Below are 23,304 nucleotides of genomic sequence, written 5' to 3'. Positions count from 1 at the left end.
TATGTTCGAAATGTTATTTTAAAGATATGGTCAAAATTTTAAGAGAATAGAATAAAAATTGTAGGAATTGTTTAAAAAAAAAAACGTGTTCCGAAAAAAAAAGTTTAGAGATATAATATGCTATACAAGCCTAGGCTTATAATAGTTCGGCCAGGTATAATTTTACTACTAATATATTACAATAAAAGTACTAACACTCTCTAAACTATTTTATTAAAGAAAAATATTGGTAGGTAACAGAAACAATGTTTCTTTTATGGAGTTGCCCTCTAGCAGACCAGATCTCTTGCCAATAGAAACATTGTAGCATAAAATGAAAAAACCAGTTGCACAAACATCCAGTCCGTTCAGTTAACTATCTACACATCAAACTGCAAGAAATTTGGGATAGCACGCCTTCTGAAGAGTGCGCTAAACAGGTAATTAAGCTAAAAGTTTATACTTTGTTTCTATTACCAATATTTTTCTTTTGAGAATATTACTTTTATATAAATATATTAGAATTATACCTGACTGAATTATTATATGGCCTATAGCCTGGGCTCATAACGTACTTTCATTTAAAATTGCTTCTAATTGAATGCAAATTCTTTTTAACAGAAAAAACATTTTTCCAGGTATAAAATTTCTTTCCCGTATTCTAGAAGATTTGAAGTCTTTTAAATCAATTAAAATAAAAATAGATTTTATGAAAATTATATAGTCAAGTGGTCTTACCCCTTAATGATATAATAATTTTTTATGGTAGACAAATGGCTTTGCTGTTTATTATACAGGCCTAAGATGGTACATGATAATAATATGAATCAAATATGTTAAACATTATGACATACAAATTAAAAACACTGAAACACAGAACCTCACCAATTTTTTAAATTTTTATCAGGAAATAAAAAACATTCTATATTGAAAAATAAATGAGAAAATAATAAAATTACAACATAAAAATAATATCGATGATTCACGAATTATTTAACAAATACAATACAAGAATTATATACTATTTTAAAATGGATAAAGGTTTGTTTTAGTAGATGTAAACATGGTTGGTAAATTGAACAGGATTTATTCCAACATTTTTATTGGTATGGTACTAGGGATGTTTCCAGTATTTGTATTCACATTGTGAATTATTTGCACCAGTTTTTAAAACTTTGCATTCGCTTGTTTTGTTGCATAGTTTTAGCAAATGCTAATATGTAATTTAAAATACAAGATCCTAAGAACATAACCAACCTGTTTTTTTATTTAAAAAAAAATCTCGTTATTATCTCATTTATCTTCTTTCCTGGGCCAGATATACAGGATGTATGTTATAGATATGATTAAGTATATCAGATGTGATTATTTTAAGAAAAAAGTTGTTATCGACTTATTTTAAAAACACTACTTTTTGAAATACAGGATGTTAAAGAGTTAGAAAAATACAACTTATGAAAATATCTTTGAAATTTAACAGCCTGAAGAAACTTGCTCTAGTCTTAAGTAAAGGTAAAACATCATTGAATTTGTATATAATCATGTCAACATGTCAACCAGTGGCAAGGATGCTAGGAGATGCTTCCAAATAAAATGGAAAAGATTTTTTTTCTATGAAAAACAATTAGGAATCAAATGTACTAATCGAGTTTCTAAAATAGCATCTAAATTTAGAGATTTTTAGTACCTCGTCTCCAATATCTCCACCAATGTTTGACTTATAAAATATTTGCACAAACGTTATAATTTTTAAAACGTTAACAAGGTATTTTTATGTACTAAAATTACGCCCTGTATTTCCTACATAATTTTACTTTCACATACATTAAGTGAAGTCGATTGATTTATTTCTAATAGCTAATTTGTAGTTATTTGTTAATATTCATTTTGGTGTTTACCAAAATCAACTTGAAATATTTGCATTCACATTGGCGAGAATCTCATATCTGGTACAACCCTAGTACAATAATTGTTACTGCTTATTTTAACAGTACACATATTACGGCCCAATAAAAAAAGGTAGAAGTAATACAACAAAGCATAATACAAGGAACTTAATTTTCAACACAAATTAAATGTTTTTCATTGGGGACTTAAAAAACTTATAAGAGACATAATTTGTATACATTTGCTAAAAGTTTTTGTCAAAAGTACAGGATTTATTGCAAATATTTTCGTTGGTAGAACTATTATTGCTTATTTTGCTTATTTTAAAAGTACACTTATTAAGCTTTAATAAAAATGGATAGCTGTCATAACTTTCAGCACGAATTACATAAATTTTAATAATTCAGACAATGAGAAATGCATTTTTAAACTTGTTGAAAATAGAGATTAAGATTGCAAAGGAAATGTATGAACTGATATTTTTTTGATAGAACACAAGAAATATTGCTTTTATATCGATTCTCGAAAAAATTGTTCCCCTAATTTGGTATTACTAAATTATCCCCTTGCTCTGAAGATTTGAGTACAAATCAGTTTATACATGGACGTGCAACAGACATATAGACAAGAATATTTCCAGAAGAAAAAGTAACCTTATAGAATACTTATTTACATGTAAGAAATAGCAAATAAGAGGCATATTCACAAAGTAAGAGCTATGTGGTTTTTATGTTCAACAAAGTAGCAATATTGCATTCAAGGTCAAGGGGTTGGGAATAGAATGTGCAGTCATTTGTTTCAGTCAGTTGAGAACTATTGTTGCAGTGGTGTTTTGAAATGAATACCGCTATTCCGAATCTTGCCAGTTGCGAAATGAGGAGGATAATTCAATATCTTTTCGCAGTAGGAAAGACGTCGTTCTAGATTTTTAACGAAATCAAGACTGTTTATGGATATGGTGTGATGAATTGTACTAACGTGTACAAGTGGAATCGTGAGTATAAAGCTGGCAGAACAAATGCTTATGATGGACAAAGGAGTGGTCATCCCTCAAATCGTGACTGATGAGATGGTGAATAAGATTGAAGAAATGGTTCACAGTGACTGTTGATCGATTTTGGCAAAATGAACGCATTTTTCACAAATCTGCAGACCTCTGCTGCATGAGATCATTACTGCAGCCCTTGGTTATTGAAAATTGTGTGTGCGGTGGATACCAAAATGGCTCACGGATCAACACAAAGCGAACACTGCAAACTGGAAGGTAAACAATTCCCTAACTGTATTGTGACTGGCAACGAAAAGGTGGGTGACCCCTTACACCCCTAAGACGAAAAGGCAATCAATGCAGAGGTGACATCCGTCTTTACCATCAGCGAAAAAATTCAAAACTGTTGTTTCTGCCCGAAAAATCATGGCAACTGTGTTTTGGGACGATAAAGGGATTCTCCTCATTGACTTTTCAGGGGCAGTGATGTAAAATGACCGTCATTTAAACTCGTGACGGTCATAGCCGTCATGACCAGGTCATGACGGTCATTACACGTCATAAATAGTTTCAGTTAGGAAAAATAATAGTACTTAAATGTAAATGGTTGTTATCCCCTCGCTATGCAAAATAAAAGTCATTTTTCTAAAATATAAATTACTGAATCTCAATATTGCCTTAATAAATTCAACAACAAAACTAAATTAATATCAAAAAAGTTTTTAACTACAAAACAAGCAACACAAAAAACACATGTTCTTTGGCTATAGATGACAGGTATAAAGTAATAAAGCAAAAAATTATTACCATTGGTTAAGTTTTAAGGACACAACGTCACCAGGTGGAACATAAACCCACTTCTTACCGCATTGACAATGAATATTTAATATACAGGGACGGAAAGTCCCCATGGTTCATGGGCCGTTACGTGAGAGCGATAAAGTAAGTCATAGAAATCCGTGCGATAGAGAAAGATGGCTATAATGAAGGCGCCTAATAGTCACCGCCCATTTCGCCCTTCCACAAATAAGAAGTGGATCTTATTTGTGGAAGGGCGAAATGGGCGGTGACTATTAGACGCTTTCATTATAGCCATCTTTCTCTATCACACGGATTTCTATGACTTTCTTTATCGCTCTCACGTAACGGCCGATGAACCATGGGGACTTTCCGACCCTGTATGTTAATTTAATATTAACATTATAAAGTGATTTTATTTTACTGTAATAAATAGTAATAATAATAATAATTTAAATATTTAAGAAATAGAAACTGTCATGACACGGTAATTTTCTATGTGACGCGACGGTCATGACAGGTCGCGATATCGGTCATGCGCTGGACACATGACTCACTTACATCACTGCTCAGGGGGAAACAATTAATGCTGCGTGATACTGTGAAACCTTGAAAACAATATGGAGGCCACTACAGAACAAAGGAGAATGTTAATGAAGGGAGTGTGTTTGTTGCATGACTTTGCACATCACACAGCCAATGCTACAAAGCAACACTTGGATTCATTTGGTTGGAATATCATCAACCACCCCGCTCACAGCCCTAACCCGGCATCTTCTGATTTTCATCTTTTTGTTTTGTCTGAACGTGTTTATGGGTGGAAAATGGTTTTCTACCGATGATGAGGTCCACATTGCTGTGAAACAATGAGCCCGAGAAGCGGTGGGTATCTACGTGGAAAAATACGGTTTTGATGAAATTTTAAAAAAATTAAGTACTTTACTTTGTGGACATGCCTCGTATTATCATATATTAACTTAATAATATCAAATAAACCAACATTTTAACAATCCATTTAACCCTACATCTTAAAGCAAACAGCAAATTTAAATAATGTCTTTGCATATTGTATTCAATAACCATAATTTATGACTATACTAACTTTTTTGCTATTTATTTATACTAGGCATGTTGATTATTAAATTATTAGCACCCAATTATTAAATTATACGTTAATAGTTATTACTATATGGTAACTTTAAATGGTAAAATTAACACAGAATTTTAATTTAAACTATAAAATAGTGATCGATAAATTGAGGAATACCTCAGGAATTCTAGATAAATGCATTGAAAATGGACTCATTTATTTTATTAAAATAAAAATTAACTACGCTAAATATTTCTTTTTCTTTTTGTAGCGTGTATACCTAAATGAAAGAAGCACAGTCTTTTATAAATTGTCTTAAAAACTGTGAAACTGTAGGAACATTTATGACAGACAGAAATAAGAAGTATCGTTATATTTTTTCTTTTGCCATTTTTTCCACAGTTTCAACTGAGTAAATCTTTTAATTTTTGTAACAAATTCGAATTTGACTCAAAAATTTGGTAGCAGTTCAATAATATAGCAACAAAATATTTGTTGGAAAGTGTCCATTGCTAAATTTTATTTATTGCTCCTGCTATTATTTCCATATACCTGCGTAGACAATTTTTTGTTTAATTCAGTCTTAGGTATTATTTTAAATTTGTGAAATAAAATACTTATGGAAGACTTTTGGATATTGAACTTTTAAGACAAAAATTAGATAAAAATATACAAAATATAGATATACAGGGTGTGGCGTCTTTAATGCAGAAAATTAAAAACCTAGACTCTTGGCAATAAATGAAGTAAAATAATATATGCTACCATAAGGCGATTATGAGATTAGAGTATCAAAAATATTTTCTAAAAAATTACAAGTGACAAAATGTTAATGCCGGTCATGTTTGACATAGCGCAAAAAACTATGACCTAGTCTGCACTCTGCGCGGCACCTGTGGAGTGTCAGTCAGTATCAGGACGCTTTTGACTTGCGGGCGAATTGCTGCTAAGTTGTGTCAAAAAGATTGCGCTTCTGCTGTTTAGACGTTAAGTGTTTATTAGACATTTCTTATTTTTTATAATTTAAGTTATTGTTTTAACTAAATTGCCAATGGATAACGAGGACAACATTAATACGTTTACTACTATCGAAGGTCCTGACATGGTGATAGTTATAATAGCGGTAAGTTTGCATATTTTTTTGGTCGTGATCCAACCTATCACTTGCTAAAATAATAGTAGTCTTTTCTGTAACACCATGTACTTTGTTTCTACAAACCTCTTGTCTGGGATTGCACATTACCATTTACAGTGAAATAACTAATTAAATTTTATGTTCATTTTTCCTTTTAATTAAAACGAGAGGATTGTATTAAACTGGCCAAAATTATTTATTATTACATTAAAACATTTTATCTCTTTTGTGTGTATTTCATACATTTTAATTTGGCAACACTGATTTGCGCAAAGGCTCGACTCTCTGTTAAGTTCGGTTCGGCAAGCGTGCGCTGATGTTAATCGAATGGCATGACATTTTTTGACCAGGACCGTACTAAGATTTATTTCTTCTCTACAAAATTGAAGTTCAATTTTCTTGACAAAACGTGGATATATGAATATCTTATATAAGGCTTTTTTATTGCATATATTCCTAGGAATCTGCATTTTATTTTTTCTGCACTAAAGACGCCACACCCTGTAGATATTAAAAAAATAATAATTTAAAGATGAACCCTACTTATAACAATCAAGCAAAGAGAAAGTACAACAAAAATATATATTTTTTTTACAAAATATAACTTTGTCAAGTATTTTGGTACCATATTACCCTGCACCAAAGTACAAAGCTTATATGTTGCATTGAATCAAATTTGAAACATATTTTAAATATGTAATTAAGAAGAATTTTATATAAATAATTTTACATTCTCATTTAACTATTTACAAATAATTATTACAACTTCGAAGATTTTCTACATCGATGGCCATACTAAGTTTAAATGTAAATATGTCTTTTTCTATGCTCATTCACACAGGAAAAAAATACTTGTTAGAAAACATTTTGTGATGAAATACATAATGAAAATGTAAATGAAGCAGAATTAAACTACATTTTTGTCCAATCAAATATGTACAAAAAGAAACAATGTACTTAATCTAAATTACGAAATATTAGAAAGGAATATACATTTTGTAACTTATGTTTCATTAATAATTAAGTGTAGGTATTATTATTTTAATTGTGTAGCTGAACACAGTAAATAATTTGATTGAACATAATTTTAAAAGTTATGGGAAAAATAAATTTTATTTTTTGAGTTTGCAATTTTTCGTTCATACATAGGCTTATATTATTTGAAAATTCAGCAATAAATTATTTAAATCATATATGACTAAGTATATATATCACAACTTCCTCACAAAAAGTGAGTTATTCTTATCTGATAAATATTTATAATTACATTAGTATATTACATAAACGTTTTGATAAGAGATAATGCCTTCACATTGTTTTTAATTATATGTAGTTTAAAATAGCTGACCCAAAACATATAGGAATGGTTGAAGACTGCATAGATCTGAAAAATGTTATTTTGAATCAGATTTGGTCACAGATTCTTAAGACAAATTTAGGGGACCCGTATTTTTTATTTTTGCCAAGTGCCCCTTTCTTTCGGAGTTACAGCTCCCTGAAGTCTGCCCCTAAGAATAATCTTTTTTTTATATCTCAGAACCCTGCTGTACGAGAATCACTAAATTTGGTACACAGGGGTTTTATGACGTGGAATCTGATGGTGCTACGTTTTTTGGCGGGAAACCCCCTTAAGACAATTTTTCGTGGGCCCCCTTGTCTTTGGAGACAAAAAAATTTGGTTGCATATTTAAAATTCTTAAAAATTATCAGTCCATACTTTTTTCGTAAAACTCAATGTTTTCGAGGAAAATGTCAAAATGTGATCGAATGCATATCGTGATTCACCATTTTCCTCATAAACATTGCGTTTTAAGAAACAAATATCAAGTGACAAAAAAAGTTTCTAAATTCAATGGCTTTCTAGCTAACTAATAATTTTTCTCGTACAACATGGTTTTGAGATATAAAAAAGACTTCGTAGGGGCAGATTTCAGGGGGCTGTAACTCCGAAAGAGAGGGCCAATTGGCAAAAAGAAAAAATACGGGTCCCCTAAATTTGTCTTAAGAATCTATGACCAAATTTTGTAACACAAAATTCAAATCAATTCAAGGAAAAAAATATGTATATAATTTACTTTGAGCTCCAAATTCTTTATATTTATTTTAAATACAGGGTGCCCTATTGTACATGAAATTACATGAGTTTTTAGCTAAATTCTATCAAAAACTGGTGCTACTTGAAATCGATTTTTTTTCACTAAAATAAGTATAACAATTTTTTTTGTAACTCATAACAAAACAATAAAAAAGGCAATGTCACTTATTCCAAGTTTCTCAGTTTCTACAAATTATGTTTCTATTAAACTAGAATGATTGTATCTATTTTAATTTCAGGAGCTTTAAATTAAATTAATTCAAAAAAACTTTCTGTTCATAATTTGCAGAATGAGGAATATTTGAAATGAGTGACATTTGTTTATTTATATTTATCTTTTCACTGAATTATATGTATAATGTTAGAGAAAACATCGATCATTTTTAGCAATTTTTGTGTACAAAAAAAAATGATTTCTAATCTATTTTGTTTTTATTATCAAATAAATTAAATTATTTACAATTATCAACTCTATATCGAAAAATACTTGATGGAACTAATAAAATAATTAATTAACACAAAATCTCTTGGAAATACAAAAAAATGTACCTACAAGATAGCAAAAACTTGAAAATTTTGCGATATGGTAAAAATATATTTTTCCATTTTTTGTAAACTTTATTTGTTATGCTAAAAAGTGACAGCTAAACGAAATAAGTAATATTAGGTAAGTATAACAAATTTTAAATTGGACACAACATTTTAGACTGAAAGAAATTTATGATAACTTATGTAATGAATTGTTTAATTACAAGAATACTTGTGTTTTAAAAAAAAATAATACTTTGTACAGTCGTGGACAAAAAAAAACAAAACTAGTGAAACTGTTTTATGAGGACCATAAGCAGTAGTTTTTAATGTCCACAAGCATACAACTTTCTGCTTGTATTAAAAATACAAGCAGAAATATAAATATACAAATATTAAATATTCCGTAAAAATGTTATTTCATAAACTGATGTACTTACCAAAGAATCTCAAACTTAAGTAATAATTGCTCTTGCAATTGGCACCGTTTCAGAGTCCAAAAGCTCATCATCAGCCGAGAGCAGTATATCACTTTCTGAATCTCTTTTCTTTCTTCTTAGAGAGCGGTATTTCACTTTAGCTTTTTGCAACAGACTTTCCTCTGTGCTATCACGTCTTCGTTTCGATGGATTTTTGTACATTAAGAAGTTATCTGTTACCCAAAACATTAACATCTACAACAAAACAGGTTCAAGAGTAATAGTGTTGAGGAAACGAATGCAAAGAAGGAATTATATTTAATATAAATGAAAATAGACTAGGAAAAATTTACTTTGCATTTTTGAGGAATATATAAATATGAAAATTATTAACAATTAAAAAAATTATAACAAGAAAAACTTATAATGTATTATATAATAAACCACCTACATATTAACATATTAATCAATATCATATACATATCAGCAAAGTACTTCAAGTGGATATCGTTAAATTTGTTAAAACAACTGATTACATGTAGTCATTAAAAACAAATGCACACAAGAAAAAAATGCGTACTCACATTTACAAAGAAGGGAATGATGAGCATTACAAAAGCTAGTTCGACTTTAGCGTTTGGAATCGGGGACAAAATAAAATCCTTTACATTTTCCCAAAAGTCTAACTGCATGAATAATGTTATGGAAACTTTTACAATTACCATCAACCCAACATAGAGGCAACACTGAGCCATCCATGCATTCGCAGACGGCGGTTTACCTACGAAATTTAATTCACGAGTATACGACTGATCAATGAGAATAAGTACCGACACTTACCATATTCACCAAAATTTATAGCTTCCCACCCCTTAGTTCTAGCTAAGTACTGACTTAATCGTATACCAATAAAGATTATCAATAAACCTAATGAGGAATCCAACAGGAAATTTATTAAATACCTGTAATTGTTAATGAAAAAAAAAAAGGAATCACAAAGAAATTACTATGTATGAGATATGATTCAAAAGATTTCAAAGACCTGTGCAATATTTAATGATTTTGGTAGGTATTCAAGATAAATGTTGATTTGAGAAATCTTATACAGAATTAAAAGACCTACATTATTTTATTCTAATAACTGTGAATTTGTTATAACTTACAATTATTAAAGATTACTTTTAAGCCCCCCTTTAAATAAATGTTAATTAAAACTAAAGCAATAAGATAACGGAGATACACTCTAATGCATATAAATGCATTTGTTACAAATACAATGATAATAATTTATTTAATAAAGTTGTTTTCTAAACAAAGAGGGTCAAGGTAGATCACAAGTAATTATAATAATAATTATTATTCACTTGTTCACTTGTTTATGTTATGTATTTATTAAACTACTAATTAATGTTTCTAATAATAAGATATTACTATTTTTAGTTCTATTTCGTACGACTCAAGTTGCAATTTGATATGCTTATTCCTTAACAATCAATGTATACAATGCTTGATATGCATAGTAGTTTAAAGGTTGAAATTTTTTAAACAAAAATCATAATTGATAAATTTCTATTATTACTGATCTATTAAAATGTATAGTTAAGAAATTGTTAGCAGTTAACTCTTTCTAGAATTCCATATCAAAGATAAACTGAGGGAAAAATAAATATATTAACTTGAATGTAAATATTAATATTTAACTTTGTGCATAAAACACGTTTTTAATAAAAAAGTACCTAAGTATTTGAAAATGAGATTTTATTTTAAATCACAGAATATGGATCAAAATTGAAGTTTTAATCTAATCTAAATCAACTGAATATATATTGCCATCATCTAATAATCTCAACATATCAAGTACTTTTTGAATTTATAATATTAAATAAAACAGGCTGGTATTACCTCGAGAAAATTAAAAATCACATTTACATATTGGCATAAACGTTCCGTGTAATAACATGAAATTATAATAAACAAATAATTAATTTTAATTTAAACAACCCCTTACCATGTGCATGGATCCCCAGTATATTGACCAGCAAGCCATACGTTCGCTAGATGGATAGCCATAGCGCCCATTCCTTGTTTGGAGGTATCATAAAACCAAATTAACCACGACCGTCTTTCCTTACGAGGTTCACAAAATCTTTTAGCTGTTTTAGAAAAGAGAACGGTTGCTACTTTTTTCCCAAACTACGGAAGAATAAAACTTACCGATTAAGCAAGTGAAAGCTAAACAAGCCAGGAGTACTTGTAGGAACCATCCAAACATATCCGTAAGAGCATCTTTGCTGCAATGAAAACCTCCAGAGTATGCTTTCTCCTTTAAAAAAACATTCGTTGTATTCATTATTTATTTGTTAAGAAAAGTTGTAAACGGTATATAATTTATTTTCATTATTGTATAATCAGTAAGTATTGAACACAAGAATTTAGTTTTCTTTCATTTCATAACACTAGTGTTATAACATGCACTTTTCAGTCGCGAACTTTTTACTTAAATTGACACTGACAGCCTGTTGGAATTTGGATTTGGAATATTTATTTTTTATTGACAGTTCTGAATCTGAATTTGTTTTTGACTTGATAATTGCTTTTCGTATTCTTTTGATCATATCCATAGACAAAGACATATATCCAGATCATATCCAATCAAATCCAAGTGGAAAACTTTCACTTTAAGTGAGCCCTTGTGATTTGTGATTGTTGCTTAAAGTTTATATAATCTGATCCGATCAGAATTAATAAAAAAATAAGAAAGTTTTCTGTTTACATGCTTCTTTAACATCAATAATTATTCAATAATGTTATAATTATGTTATAATCATTTTGTCAATCAATATAACTTCCCAGTTCGCTAATACTTTCTAAGCTAAATATCTTTAAAACCAAGTATGTATTGGTAATTCAATTAATGATATGACAGGAAAATAAATTTAAAATATGAAAATGACAACTTGACTAAAAATTGGTTCCATTTTCCTTCATAAAGAAGAAAATTATTATTGCAATTATATCCATAATTAAAAATAATTGTGAATAAACATAATTTCTAATAGATATACATGAACATGTTTCTAACAAGGCTTTATATTTAAATGACACATAACATCATGGGTACAATAGGAATAATAAATAGAATTTTATTTTTGTTATAAATATTATATATAATTTTTATAATTCCCGCGCCAGAAAGATAAATGAAGCTGCGCACAATTTGACAGCTTTCTTTTAAAATCGTCCTTCGTGAAAGAATTTGTGGACGATAGTTTTATTTCAGAAATCTGAAATCATCGGCTTTCTGTAGATTTTTTATACAGAATTAGTGTAACCAATTAACTAAAAATGCCACCAAAGTTCGATCCGAATGAAATAAAATTTGGTATGTCTATAAATTTATTAAAAACAAAAGTTAGGTTATTTATGCATATTTAATATTTTTCTTTTAGTATACCTCCGCTGTGTTGGTGGTGAAGTAGGAGCTACATCTTCTTTGGCTCCTAAAATTGGACCTCTAGGTTTGGTAAGCTGAAAAAGTAATAAATTATTCATTCTAGTTAACATAATGTATAGGTTATGTTGACATGAGACAAAATATGTTTTTCTCTTTTAGTCTCCCAAGAAAATTGGTGACGATATCGCAAAAGGTACTGCAGATTGGAAGGGACTAAAAATCACCGTTCAACTTAGAATCCAGAATCGTCAAGCAACCATCTCTGTGGTACCATCTGCAGCTTCGCTTATAATAAAGGCACTTAAGGAACCCCCTCGTGATAGGAAGAAACAGAAAAATAGTGAGTATAGCTTGTTGTTATTTTCCATTTAAAATTTTAAATTACGCACAGGGTACATGATAAAAATTATTCATATTTTTATCAAATTCTCCATGTGCTAAATTAATATATCTCTTATTGCAACTCGCGCTTACGAAATACTAAGTGTGTTACTACAGGAGATTAACAATATATTCTGTTAAACTTTAAAGTTATCCATTTTGTATTTGCTTATATAATTTCTATATAAAACTGGTTATCAGCCTTTCATATATTTGTCATATTACATATTCTAAATAACGTTTATTTACCCAAGTCAAAAATCTATAAGACAGTTAACGTTGAGACAATATTGTGACAAAGTAGTACATTTTGTCGATTCGAAAATATTGCCAACGATCGGACTTCAGCGCAGAGCGCACAGCCTCAATGTTTCACAAAACTTCACGGAACTGAGTTGGATGTGATACAGATTCACCGTAGTCCATTTGCATGTAATAATGGATACGTTTCCATGGCTGTTTTCACGGTTTTAAAACGGAACTTGATTACTGCATGCTGTTCAATGTGAGTTTCCATGACAATTATCATAATAGATACACGTATACTGATTTGTTTGGTCGCCCAGAAGGCTTCCCACTATGTAGTTCCATTGACCACACATAAATAGCGCCACACACTTTGCCACAGTAAAATCAGTCTTAAAACTTAATAGTCCGACAATGTACGTATCCAGACCCACCCTTTGTATTTCTATTATATTTTGTTATATTTATGCTCATCTTGTGTCGACTACTAAATACTAACATTAACTAGCACAGTGACAGGACTATTGACCAATGACTACTAATTCAGCGGCACTAGGCGTAGAACCAATAATTTACTAACTTCTACTATTTTCATTGAAATAGTTTTTGGATTTTCAAATAATTCAAATAGTTTAGTACTATAGAATATTTCGATAGTTTTTATTCAATAGCCTCCATCACTACTTATTAAACTATTAATTTTTAACAATTGTATGTATTATTAGATGATGTACTTATATATTAATTTATTTTCAGTAAAACACAGTGGAAATATCACCTTTGATGATGTTATTTCCATTGCTAGGCAAATGAGGCCCCGTTCGATGGCAAAAAATCTTGCAGGAACTGTAAAAGAAGTTCTTGGCACAGCTCAGTCAGTAGGGTGTACCATTGACAGTAAACTTCCTCACGATGTTATCGACGAAGTAAATGATGGTACTGTAGAAGTTCCAGAAGAATAAAGTTAAAATAAATCATTTTTAAGTTCTACGAGTTTTATTTCCTACAATTGTAGTGTTCAGTTAAAAAGTTATTTCCAAGATGAAATTAAAAAATTAATTTGTTTTCTATTAAGATGGTACATATCAGTAGGGTTGCTAACTATTTTTTATACATTTGAATATACCTATTTCCTGTATAGACAAGATTTACGTGGTCCCACTAAACGGTAAGAATCTGAACCTTGCATATACATAATTTTGGGTCATTTTGATTATCTTATAGCCATCTTTTCATCCAAATACTTAGTTCATAACCCGTTTCACCAGATATTTTGGAATCTGTGGCTATTCTTTTGAACATATTTTTACATCAGGATTGGCAAAATACTGTAATTTCTGAATCGTAAAATTTTTGTGATTCTTGCACAATTGGTTTGAATCTTAAAATTCTAACCTAAAGATTGTGTAACAAATAAGGCCAATAAGTTGAAATTCCTGTATCGATTACAACTTAGCAAAAGAAGGTAAAAAAATTAATGGTCTAACTCTTCGTCGGCATTATATTTTTAGCAGATCCAGGACTAACTAACTTGCTAACGTTGCTAACTAATCAAATTTAAAAGGTTATGTTTATTTTCAGTATTTCAGTTTATTTGTAGACTAAACACTCTGGATTAAACACAATTTCAAAAACACGTTCTTTCGACTTTTATTGATTCGAACAATACGATCCGGATCAAAGATCCGTTATTCAATAAAACGACAATGAAAAGAGACGGCTTTGTAGGTGCATAATTACATTTTTAGTTGAACAGAATTTGACCAAATGTGAGATGTGGGGTATATTTTCTGTTGCTAGTATTTAAATTTGTATTATTAGTTTACATCAATTTCAAAGCAAAAAAAATCATTAAGAATATAAGAAAAATCGTTTTAAAAGTAAATCGCTCCTAACTTCTACATATTAATGTCAAAGAATGCGAGAGAGACAGAAAACTCTCTCATTGAAAGTTGCATATCTTAAAAATTTGCTTCATGAACATAAGAATATGCATCCGCTCCAGTGTGTATCCAGTTCATGGGTCTACATTTCTTTTAGATTTGTATGCTGCATGTTCACTGGGGGTTTCTGATTTGTGCCTCATTCAGTGGATTAGAGCAAGTATTACATAGAGAAAGTACATTGACAGACCGTTTAGACGATTGACAGAAAGAGACAGATTAAGTTTGTATACCATGTACTATCTTTTTCTCAAGCGCTTGTTTATTCTGGTGATATTCAAATAAAATTAAGAAAGGGAGAGAGTACCCAAACATTACATATTTGACCCTATCGCCCTTTCTACAGCATATACACTTTTTTACACGCGATATTTGGTCCATGCTCCAAGTTCAGTGGCCATTGGTGCGCACAATGGCTACTTTCCAATTGCCAAAAATTGTACTTCGGGTTGGTACCTACTCTGTGACTTCGGATGCACTTCACGAATACTTCAAACTAGCTTTTTGTGTTCTAATAAGCAGAAACATTTTACTCTTAAAGTGTTCCTGTTTGTTTCCCCTGACCCCTTGGTGTATTTAAAATGTAGAACAGTAGAACACATTAGGAGTAGTTCTCTGGCAATTGGAAAGCAGCAAATGTTATCGCAACGTTATTCAAATCAATTTTCAGTGTTCAGTGCTTTGAAAGTTTTGCGAAGTCGACTACAGAAGTTATTTGGTAAACATAAAAATTTGTTAATTTTTTTTTTAACTTATAAAAGTTTAAATCATTACTGTTCATAATGGATGATGAAGCTGAGACATACAAATTATGGAGAATTCGTAAAACAGTAATGCAGGTACCTCTTAAAAATGTTAACCTAACTTTTTAAAACCTCTAACATTTATTATTTTGCAGTTGTGTCACGATAGAGGATATTTAGTGACTCAGGATGAATTGGATCAGACCTTGGAGCAGTTTAAGGAACAGTTTGGAGACAAACCAAGGTATTTTTACAAATAAAAAGCACGTTTTTCTGTTTTACTAAAAATGTGTTCATTCTTTTAGTGAAAAAAGACCTTCAAGAAGTGATTTAATTGTACTAGTCGCTCACAATGATGACCCAACAGATCAGATGTTCGTATTTTTCCCAGACGACTCAAAAATTGGTATAAAAACAATAAAGACATATTGTTCACGTATGCAGGATGAAAATATTCATAGAGCAATTATAGTCGTACAAGCTGGCATGACTCCTTCAGCTAAACAATCGTTGGTGGATATGGCCCCTAAATATATTTTAGAACAGTTTTTGGAATCTGAGTTGCTTATTAATATTACTGAACATGAACTTGTTCCGGAACATGTAGTGATGACACCAGAAGAAAAACAAGAACTTCTAGCAAGATAGTATCCTTTTTATTAAACTGCTAAATTGATATTGTGTTATTGTTATCTATATATGCTACAGATGATAAAACTTTGTCATTCAGTTCATTGAAATAATCTTTATAAAGATTTGTACAAAGTCTTCATAAATGATTACAAGCCGCGTGAACTCCAAACTTAGACAACACAACATTGCACGACTGGTACTGTCAAATAAAAATTCTTAAATCTTAGCGCACCAATATTAATGATTCTTTTACAAATGATGCGTCTATACTCGGGATAATGTGATCGCTGATTCATTATACTAATCATTTACTGAAATTTAATTGCTAAATAAAATTACTGTCTCAATTAAAATTAATGGTCATGTGGCTTATGAAGGCTCTGTAAATGTGTATTTATATTTTTATGTTTTGATCTTGCCAGTAATATTAAAACTAATTTTAATAATAAAATAAAGGAAACCCTTTTCCAAAAAAATCAATATCCAGATCAGTCTGAACACTAGAAATATTTTTTCTTATTTTATATTATTTCCTTAATTAGTGTTCAGTAAATTGAAGGAGAATATGTTGATGAGAATTCAAGCAGGTGATCCAGTTGCCAGGTACTTTGGATTAAAAAGAGGACAGGTTAGTGCATTATTTTTTTCGTTTTGGATTATTGTTTCCTTAGTTTTTAATACTGTTGATTTAACAAGTTGTCCTATCTCTCCAACGTTAGCATTGATTTTATAAGCTAATAAAACGTGATTACTTACCTACATAGAGGGAGTGCAGGAGCAGTGTTATCTACATCTCAATTTTCTTTTCTACAATAATTCGATATAATAGGAGCATTAACCAAATTAAAAAATATTATCTTTAGTTTGTTGAATAACCAGATATTTTAAAATAAACGTATGTTTTTTCAATATGAAAGTAATTATTTGGAACTATTAAGTACAATAATATATACGTCACATGGGTATTGTAATATTTTTGCTAATATATCTCATGTCGTGTAGTACCTAATAACATAACATATATCAGTGACAGATAATTTATTACCTTTATTTAATTATTGGTAGTTTGTATAGGGAACAGAGTTACAGCTAGAACGAACAATATTGTAATAGCATTGTTCTTTAGTTTTTGAGGTGCATTATTATCAGCATTGACAGATTTTTTTTCGAGCAAAACAGGATTTTTAAGCTTTTTGAATAATATACGTTACAATAAAACATTATTAGAGTTTTAATCTCCATCACCTGGTCACACATAATTCAATAAGTTGTTGCATCAAGATTAAAACATTACAATTTTAATTTCATTATAACAAATTACTTCTTAAAATTGCATATGAATATTATACTTTAAAAAATTACAGTAAATGTTCAAAAAAGTTTCCGTTTTGCCAAAAAATGTTGAAAACGAACATAAGCATAATATAATCGGAATTTATTATACCTGTAACCGCAACTGTGAAAAAGCATGTCAGATGTAATTGTACGAATATCCTGAACAAAATAAGGTCGAAATTTATTTGAATTTTGAGTATGCAAGAAATCTAGAAACGTATGATGGTAATAGTTTAAATAACTAGGTGGATTTCACAGGGTCTAACGATACTTAGAGTGTGCAATAATTCAAGAAACATAGAAATCTAAAAAAAAAATAGATAAATTTGAAACGAATACATTGAAGATGAATTTTTCTAGACAAAACATCTGAAAATCTGGTTTGGGCTGAGGCAGTACAGTACTGGGGGTCATGAATGCCTCCAAAATTTCGTTTTTTTTTTCAAATATTTCGAAAACTAATCATGTTAGACTTGATTTTTTTGAAGCATAATGTTGGTCCCCTGATTGTGCACTTTGCCCCTATTTAAGCTACTTAGTATCTTTTACCATTTCCGAGATCCCTGTAGTGAGAAGCGAATTTGTAACATCCTATATTTATAGAATTAATGTAATGAAATAAAATTTTATCTACAATGTTGCCTCACTTCCCTTAAAGGTTAATATGTTAGTGTCACAGAAATTATTTGTTTCATTAATTTTTAGAAGCTTACTAGTAAATTTAATTTTTTATTAAATTCTATAGGTAATCCCATGTATAACATTATTTTGAAATAATTTTATTTTATTATTTTTAACTGGCCTTGAAATATGATGTGAAAATCAGTGGCAATTGATGAAAGTTAAAGTAGTCATTCTGACAATGAGGTGTGGGTCCTATACAGTTTTTTAGGAAATGATTTCTATGTTCACATAGAGAACTTTCATGATGACAAAATTTCCATTGAAATTTACTAAATCTTAGAACTTTTCCGTCAAAAATTGCCCTATGTGTCTGTCAAAACATCAACTCTAAAAAAATGTCAGTCTAATGCTTCATTTTCAAAATATTATCAGTTTAAATTTTACCAGCTGTCGCTGATAAAAAATTGTAACAATAGTTAAATGAATTGAAGGAAAAATATAGGTACATATGGCTGTTCTACTGAATAAATATTTGTAGAATTTATCTCTACAAAGTTTTTTAACTACTTCATATAGTTGTATTTGACAAGTTACCTATACTTAACCAGTATCAGTTCAATTAGTCTTTGAATTGAACATTAACTATTGTAATTTTTTTTGGATATTAACAAAATACGTCGAGGCCACCATATCTCACTTCTAATAATTTTAAATTCTTTCTGAGTTTCTTCCATACAAATATACAGAGTGTTTCACTCAACATTCTCACAGTTGTTACCTTTGGAACTAAGACATATTTTAAATCGTTACCAACCATAAATAAAGGGCAGTAAGGGTCATAAGAATATTTTCGTTATCCTCCTATTTGTGGACGGCGTTGTTAGGTAAATAAATTTCGGACAATTTTTTTTATTTGCATACACTAAAATTAACCATTTGTTAGATTTTTCCAGTTCTGTTTATTGTTTCCTGACAAGAATAACGCTCTATATCTTTCTATGTATATACAAGTTTTTGTTACATTTTTATTTGGATCATTACGTCCAACCAGATACATACTATTAAATATGGAATGTCAAAACACGTTTATTCTGTGCAAATGTCATGAGCTAACACAACATTTCCTTTCTACTTTTTTTGTTTTATTGTAAGGGGTAGTTTATTCATATTTTTAATATTTTTGTTTTCATTTTAAATGTTACAAAATTAAATTGAAAACCATGTTAAACTAAAGTAGATAATTTTATTCATAAAGATACATAATAAATATATTTTTATTAAAAGCGACATATTGGAAATCAGACTGTATTTGTTGTAAATGATATTCTAAATTACCATCTATGTTCTTTTATTCTTCCAAGGAAATTTAAACTCAAATTTTTAGTAACCAGGTTGACAAATTGAAAGACATTTCTTCGAATCTCCATATTTTACCAAGACCAAAATTAAATTCTTTGCACTATGCATTAGTTCCACTAGTTTCATTTTCATAGTGGCACAGCCTGTATGTTGTCAATTTTTTTTTTATTATGTTAACCTTTGTTGAATTAAATAATAATAATTTTGAAATTGCAAGTTGATCGAAGTTAAAAGAAGCTTCAACAGTATATTCTGCAGGTAATCTTCTATTAGGCAGAAACACAAATATAAAATTTAAATTATTGATGAAAAACAATTTATTTATTTTTTTTAATGGCTAGGGAGATACCTACTGAAAAATCTCAACGCAAAGTTACAGCAAATTTTTTGTCTTACATTTGAATGCAAAAATATTTCCCCAAAGAATGTTTATTTTTGTGATGTAGGCAAAATTTTATCAGACAACTATTAAAATATTAAGTTATTTCTCACAAATGGTTTCAATCAGGATTGCACTTAAAGCAAAGTTTATTATTAAAAAATAATGGATAAACCAGATGCTAACTGAAAACATAAATTCAGTTCTGTTAAAAAAAATTTTTTTTTCTGTTAAAAACTCAATTATTAACAAAACTTATGAAATTATAGGTACATTATTACAGTATATAATTAGTTTAAATCACATTTCTTTGGCGACTTTCATTTATTTGTCATATTCAAAGTACGTTTAAAATTTTGTTTTATTTATTTCCTTCAGTTTTGATTTCCGTTTAAGAAATAGAGTAAACTTAATATACTGTAACTTTAATATAACAATTTCTATGTGAAGTTAGCTTGGAGGTCACTTAAATAATTTATTGCTAACTCTATTGATTCGCCGTTAGATACAGCTAACGTATTTTGTTTAATAAATTTTAAAGGAAACGAAGTAATGTAATATCAAATAACTCCATGCGGGTTAACCGATAATTTAAATAATATATACAAACCGGGTGTTTTAATTCACTTAACCCGCGTCGTATTCGTAGAGCTAGGTTTTTCATTTCTGTTAATGAAATAGCAATAGCATAAGTTAAATTACTTTTCAATTTACAATTTTCTTTTAAATCTGCCATTAAGGTGTTTCTGTTCAATTTATTTTTCAAATTAAATCTTTTAATTATTTGTCATCTTAACTATTATTTCACTTATTCTTACTGTCGAAATAGATGAAATAGATTGCTGAGTTTGGAAACCGATATTAAGAAAACGTAGGGGCAAAAAATTTTGGAATTTGGACCATACATAGCCTCATTAATACTCTATTTTGTGCTAAAATTTCAGTTAGTTTCGTTATCCCATTTGTTAGTTATTAATGAAAATGTTGAAAAAATCACGGTTTTCTGCCTACAAAATTGATACCTCTCACTTTAACTCGTCGTAATTTTTTTGTTAATTCATAAAAAAATTCCACATTTTTACTGACGATAAGTCGAACTATTGTCTTTAGTACTGTGAAGGTCATTTGTCTCAAAAGCTCTTATTTTTTTTTTATTTTTAATCAAAACAGAAGGGAGTGCTATCTCTGTAAATATTGCGTTCTTTAAAAGAGAAAAACACTGACATAGGTATTGTAAACAACAATCTGAAAAAAATTGTTAAAATAATACAGTTATAAATATGATATTCTTAAAAACAGTATCGGAATGGTCAGTTACGTTCTCGGTCCGATGCAGGGTATACCAGTATAGCCTTTATAACTGTATTATTTTAAGTTTTTTCAGATTGTTGTTTACATTTATTTACTACCTATGTCAGTTTTTTCTTTTTTTAAAGAACGCAATATTTACGGAGATAGCACTCCCTTCTGCTTTGCTTAAAAATAAAAAAAATAAGAGCTTTTGAGACAAATGACCTTCACAGTACTAAAGACAATAGTTCGACTTATCGTCAGTAAAAATTTGGAATTTTTTTATCAATTAACAAAAAAATTATGACGAGTTAAAGTAAGAAGTATCAATTTTGTAGGAAGAAAACCGTCATTTTTTCAATATTTTCATTAATAACTAAAAAATGGCTTAACGAAACTAACTGAAATTTTAGCACACTATAGAGTAATAGTGACGCTATATATGGTCCAAATTTCAAATTTTTTTGACCCTACGTTTTCTTAATGTCGGTTTCCAAACTCAGGGGTCGTATTTTATTTATTTCGATAGTAGTCTGTAGGAAAATTCCAAAATGATTATTATTTCTTTGTACGTGAAAAGTACAATTTTTTTCTATTGATTGTAAAATCGTCGAGTATGCCTGTTAAATACAGTATGTCCCACACGAAAGTGCACAAAAAAAATTATACTAAATCGACTTGTAATGTTTTCAATGCGGGTAATACTAAACTAAAGGAAGATATATCCATTTACAGAGGGTAGGTAGATATAATGTTTTTCGCCATCTTACAGTTACAGTAAATACAGTACTACACAGATACCAAGTACCCTGTACATTTTTTAAATTAACACAATTATTTACAAAGTATTTATTTGTTAGAAATGTTTGAAAAACCGCACTGCCATTTGTACACCTGAATGTTTCGAAAATGGTTAGATTTATTCAAGTTAAACAGCAGTATTTTTTTTCTCTGATAATCTAGAGAATAATTTTTTTCAAGATTTTAAAAATCGACACTAAATGTATTATTTACGCAAGGTGTAGGATAATACTGCACAAATTACTATCTGGATGTCATAAGTCCGAATAAGATCTCTTAAAGAACTTGGAAGATTTTCCTAATAACACACACATTTTTTTAAATGTACTATCCATCCTGTAACTTGATATGGCCTACTTTTGAGCCTACCTAATTTTATAGGTCTAGTTACTTGTTCGAAGTGCAAATCACTACACATTCTTGAAATATTTAAGAAAAATGATTTTTTTTCCAAAAAGTTTGAAGCACTATATCGAAAACAGCTCATATCCGGATCAATATTGGCCTTAGTTATTTCTTCCTAAGTTTATAATAATATACTTCATTGTGAGACAACCTGTAGGTATTTATGAAAGCACGTACACATTTAATTATTAACGATAATGGACTAATGAATAAGTAATTCCTCGATCTCCCGAAGAAAAACCGTTTCCTGTGCACAAATTCTCCATTGCATATACAAATAAGTCCGTTTTCTTCCTTGTTACAGGTGGTTAAAATCATTCGATCATCGGAAACGGCCGGACGCTACATTTCCTACCGGCTTGTCTGCTGAAATGAATTAATTCACCTAAATAACTATAAGGGTCTTCGTCGAGTCCCGGCCAATAATTATAATATAATGATTACTGGTCCACCTCGTCAATGCCGGTTTATTATCGTCGTTAATTCAGTTTCTGCATGTATACATATTTAAGTAGGTAATAAGACATCTGTCTATAATTGTATGTGATACCAAATAAATTTACATTTTGATAGAGATTTACGTATATTATATATTTTTTTCCTTTCTTATCTGCCCAATCCATCATCCTTCCAGTAAGCCCAGTTTTTTTTAACAGGCCTGTGAGTAGTGTCGAAGAATGAATGAATTACGTTTGGGTATTAAATATTAAAAACATGTTCGATTGTAGATCAATCTTCCTCTTATTAATTTAGTCAGGTAGAAGAAAAAGGTGTCAATAAATGTACCCCTTG

The 23,304-nt window shown here is 29.7% G+C and overlaps 3 protein-coding genes across 3 annotated transcripts; 2 read left to right on the top strand and 1 right to left on the bottom strand.

Moving 5' to 3' along the window:
* Window positions 1–6,351: 6,351 nt before the first annotated feature.
* On the bottom strand, window positions 6,352–11,450 carry LOC108905872 (store-operated calcium entry regulator STIMATE-like). The gene is made up of 6 exons (XM_018708927.1): window positions 11,134–11,450; window positions 10,928–11,072; window positions 9,760–9,881; window positions 9,504–9,700; window positions 8,941–9,174; window positions 6,352–7,261 (listed from the first exon to the last, which is right to left on the bottom strand). Exons 1-5 carry the CDS (start codon window positions 11,267–11,269, stop codon window positions 8,956–8,958), a joined length of 819 nt encoding a protein of 272 aa, XP_018564443.1. The 5' UTR covers window positions 11,270–11,450; the 3' UTR covers window positions 6,352–7,261; window positions 8,941–8,955.
* A 695-nt stretch (window positions 11,451–12,145) lies between these two features.
* On the top strand, window positions 12,146–13,987 carry LOC108905873 (60S ribosomal protein L12). The gene is made up of 4 exons (XM_018708928.1): window positions 12,146–12,301; window positions 12,369–12,442; window positions 12,533–12,713; window positions 13,757–13,987. The coding sequence occupies exons 1-4, from the start codon at window positions 12,265–12,267 to the stop codon at window positions 13,960–13,962; spliced, it is 498 nt and encodes a 165-aa protein (XP_018564444.1). The 5' UTR covers window positions 12,146–12,264; the 3' UTR covers window positions 13,963–13,987.
* A 1,624-nt stretch (window positions 13,988–15,611) lies between these two features.
* LOC108905867 (DNA-directed RNA polymerases I, II, and III subunit RPABC1) lies at window positions 15,612–23,088 on the top strand. The gene is made up of 5 exons (XM_018708917.1): window positions 15,612–15,782; window positions 15,842–15,930; window positions 15,992–16,333; window positions 16,869–16,947; window positions 22,817–23,088. The coding sequence occupies exons 1-5, from the start codon at window positions 15,726–15,728 to the stop codon at window positions 22,880–22,882; spliced, it is 633 nt and encodes a 210-aa protein (XP_018564433.1). The 5' UTR covers window positions 15,612–15,725; the 3' UTR covers window positions 22,883–23,088.
* Window positions 23,089–23,304: the final 216 nt, after the last annotated feature.

This window comes from Anoplophora glabripennis, unplaced genomic scaffold (assembly GCF_000390285.2).
Source record: "Anoplophora glabripennis isolate ALB-LARVAE unplaced genomic scaffold, Agla_2.0 scaffold228, whole genome shotgun sequence".
NCBI lineage: Eukaryota > Metazoa > Arthropoda > Insecta > Coleoptera > Cerambycidae > Anoplophora > Anoplophora glabripennis.
The sequence above is the reverse complement of the archived record's forward strand: the minus strand, read 5'-3'. Positions and strand labels throughout refer to the sequence as shown.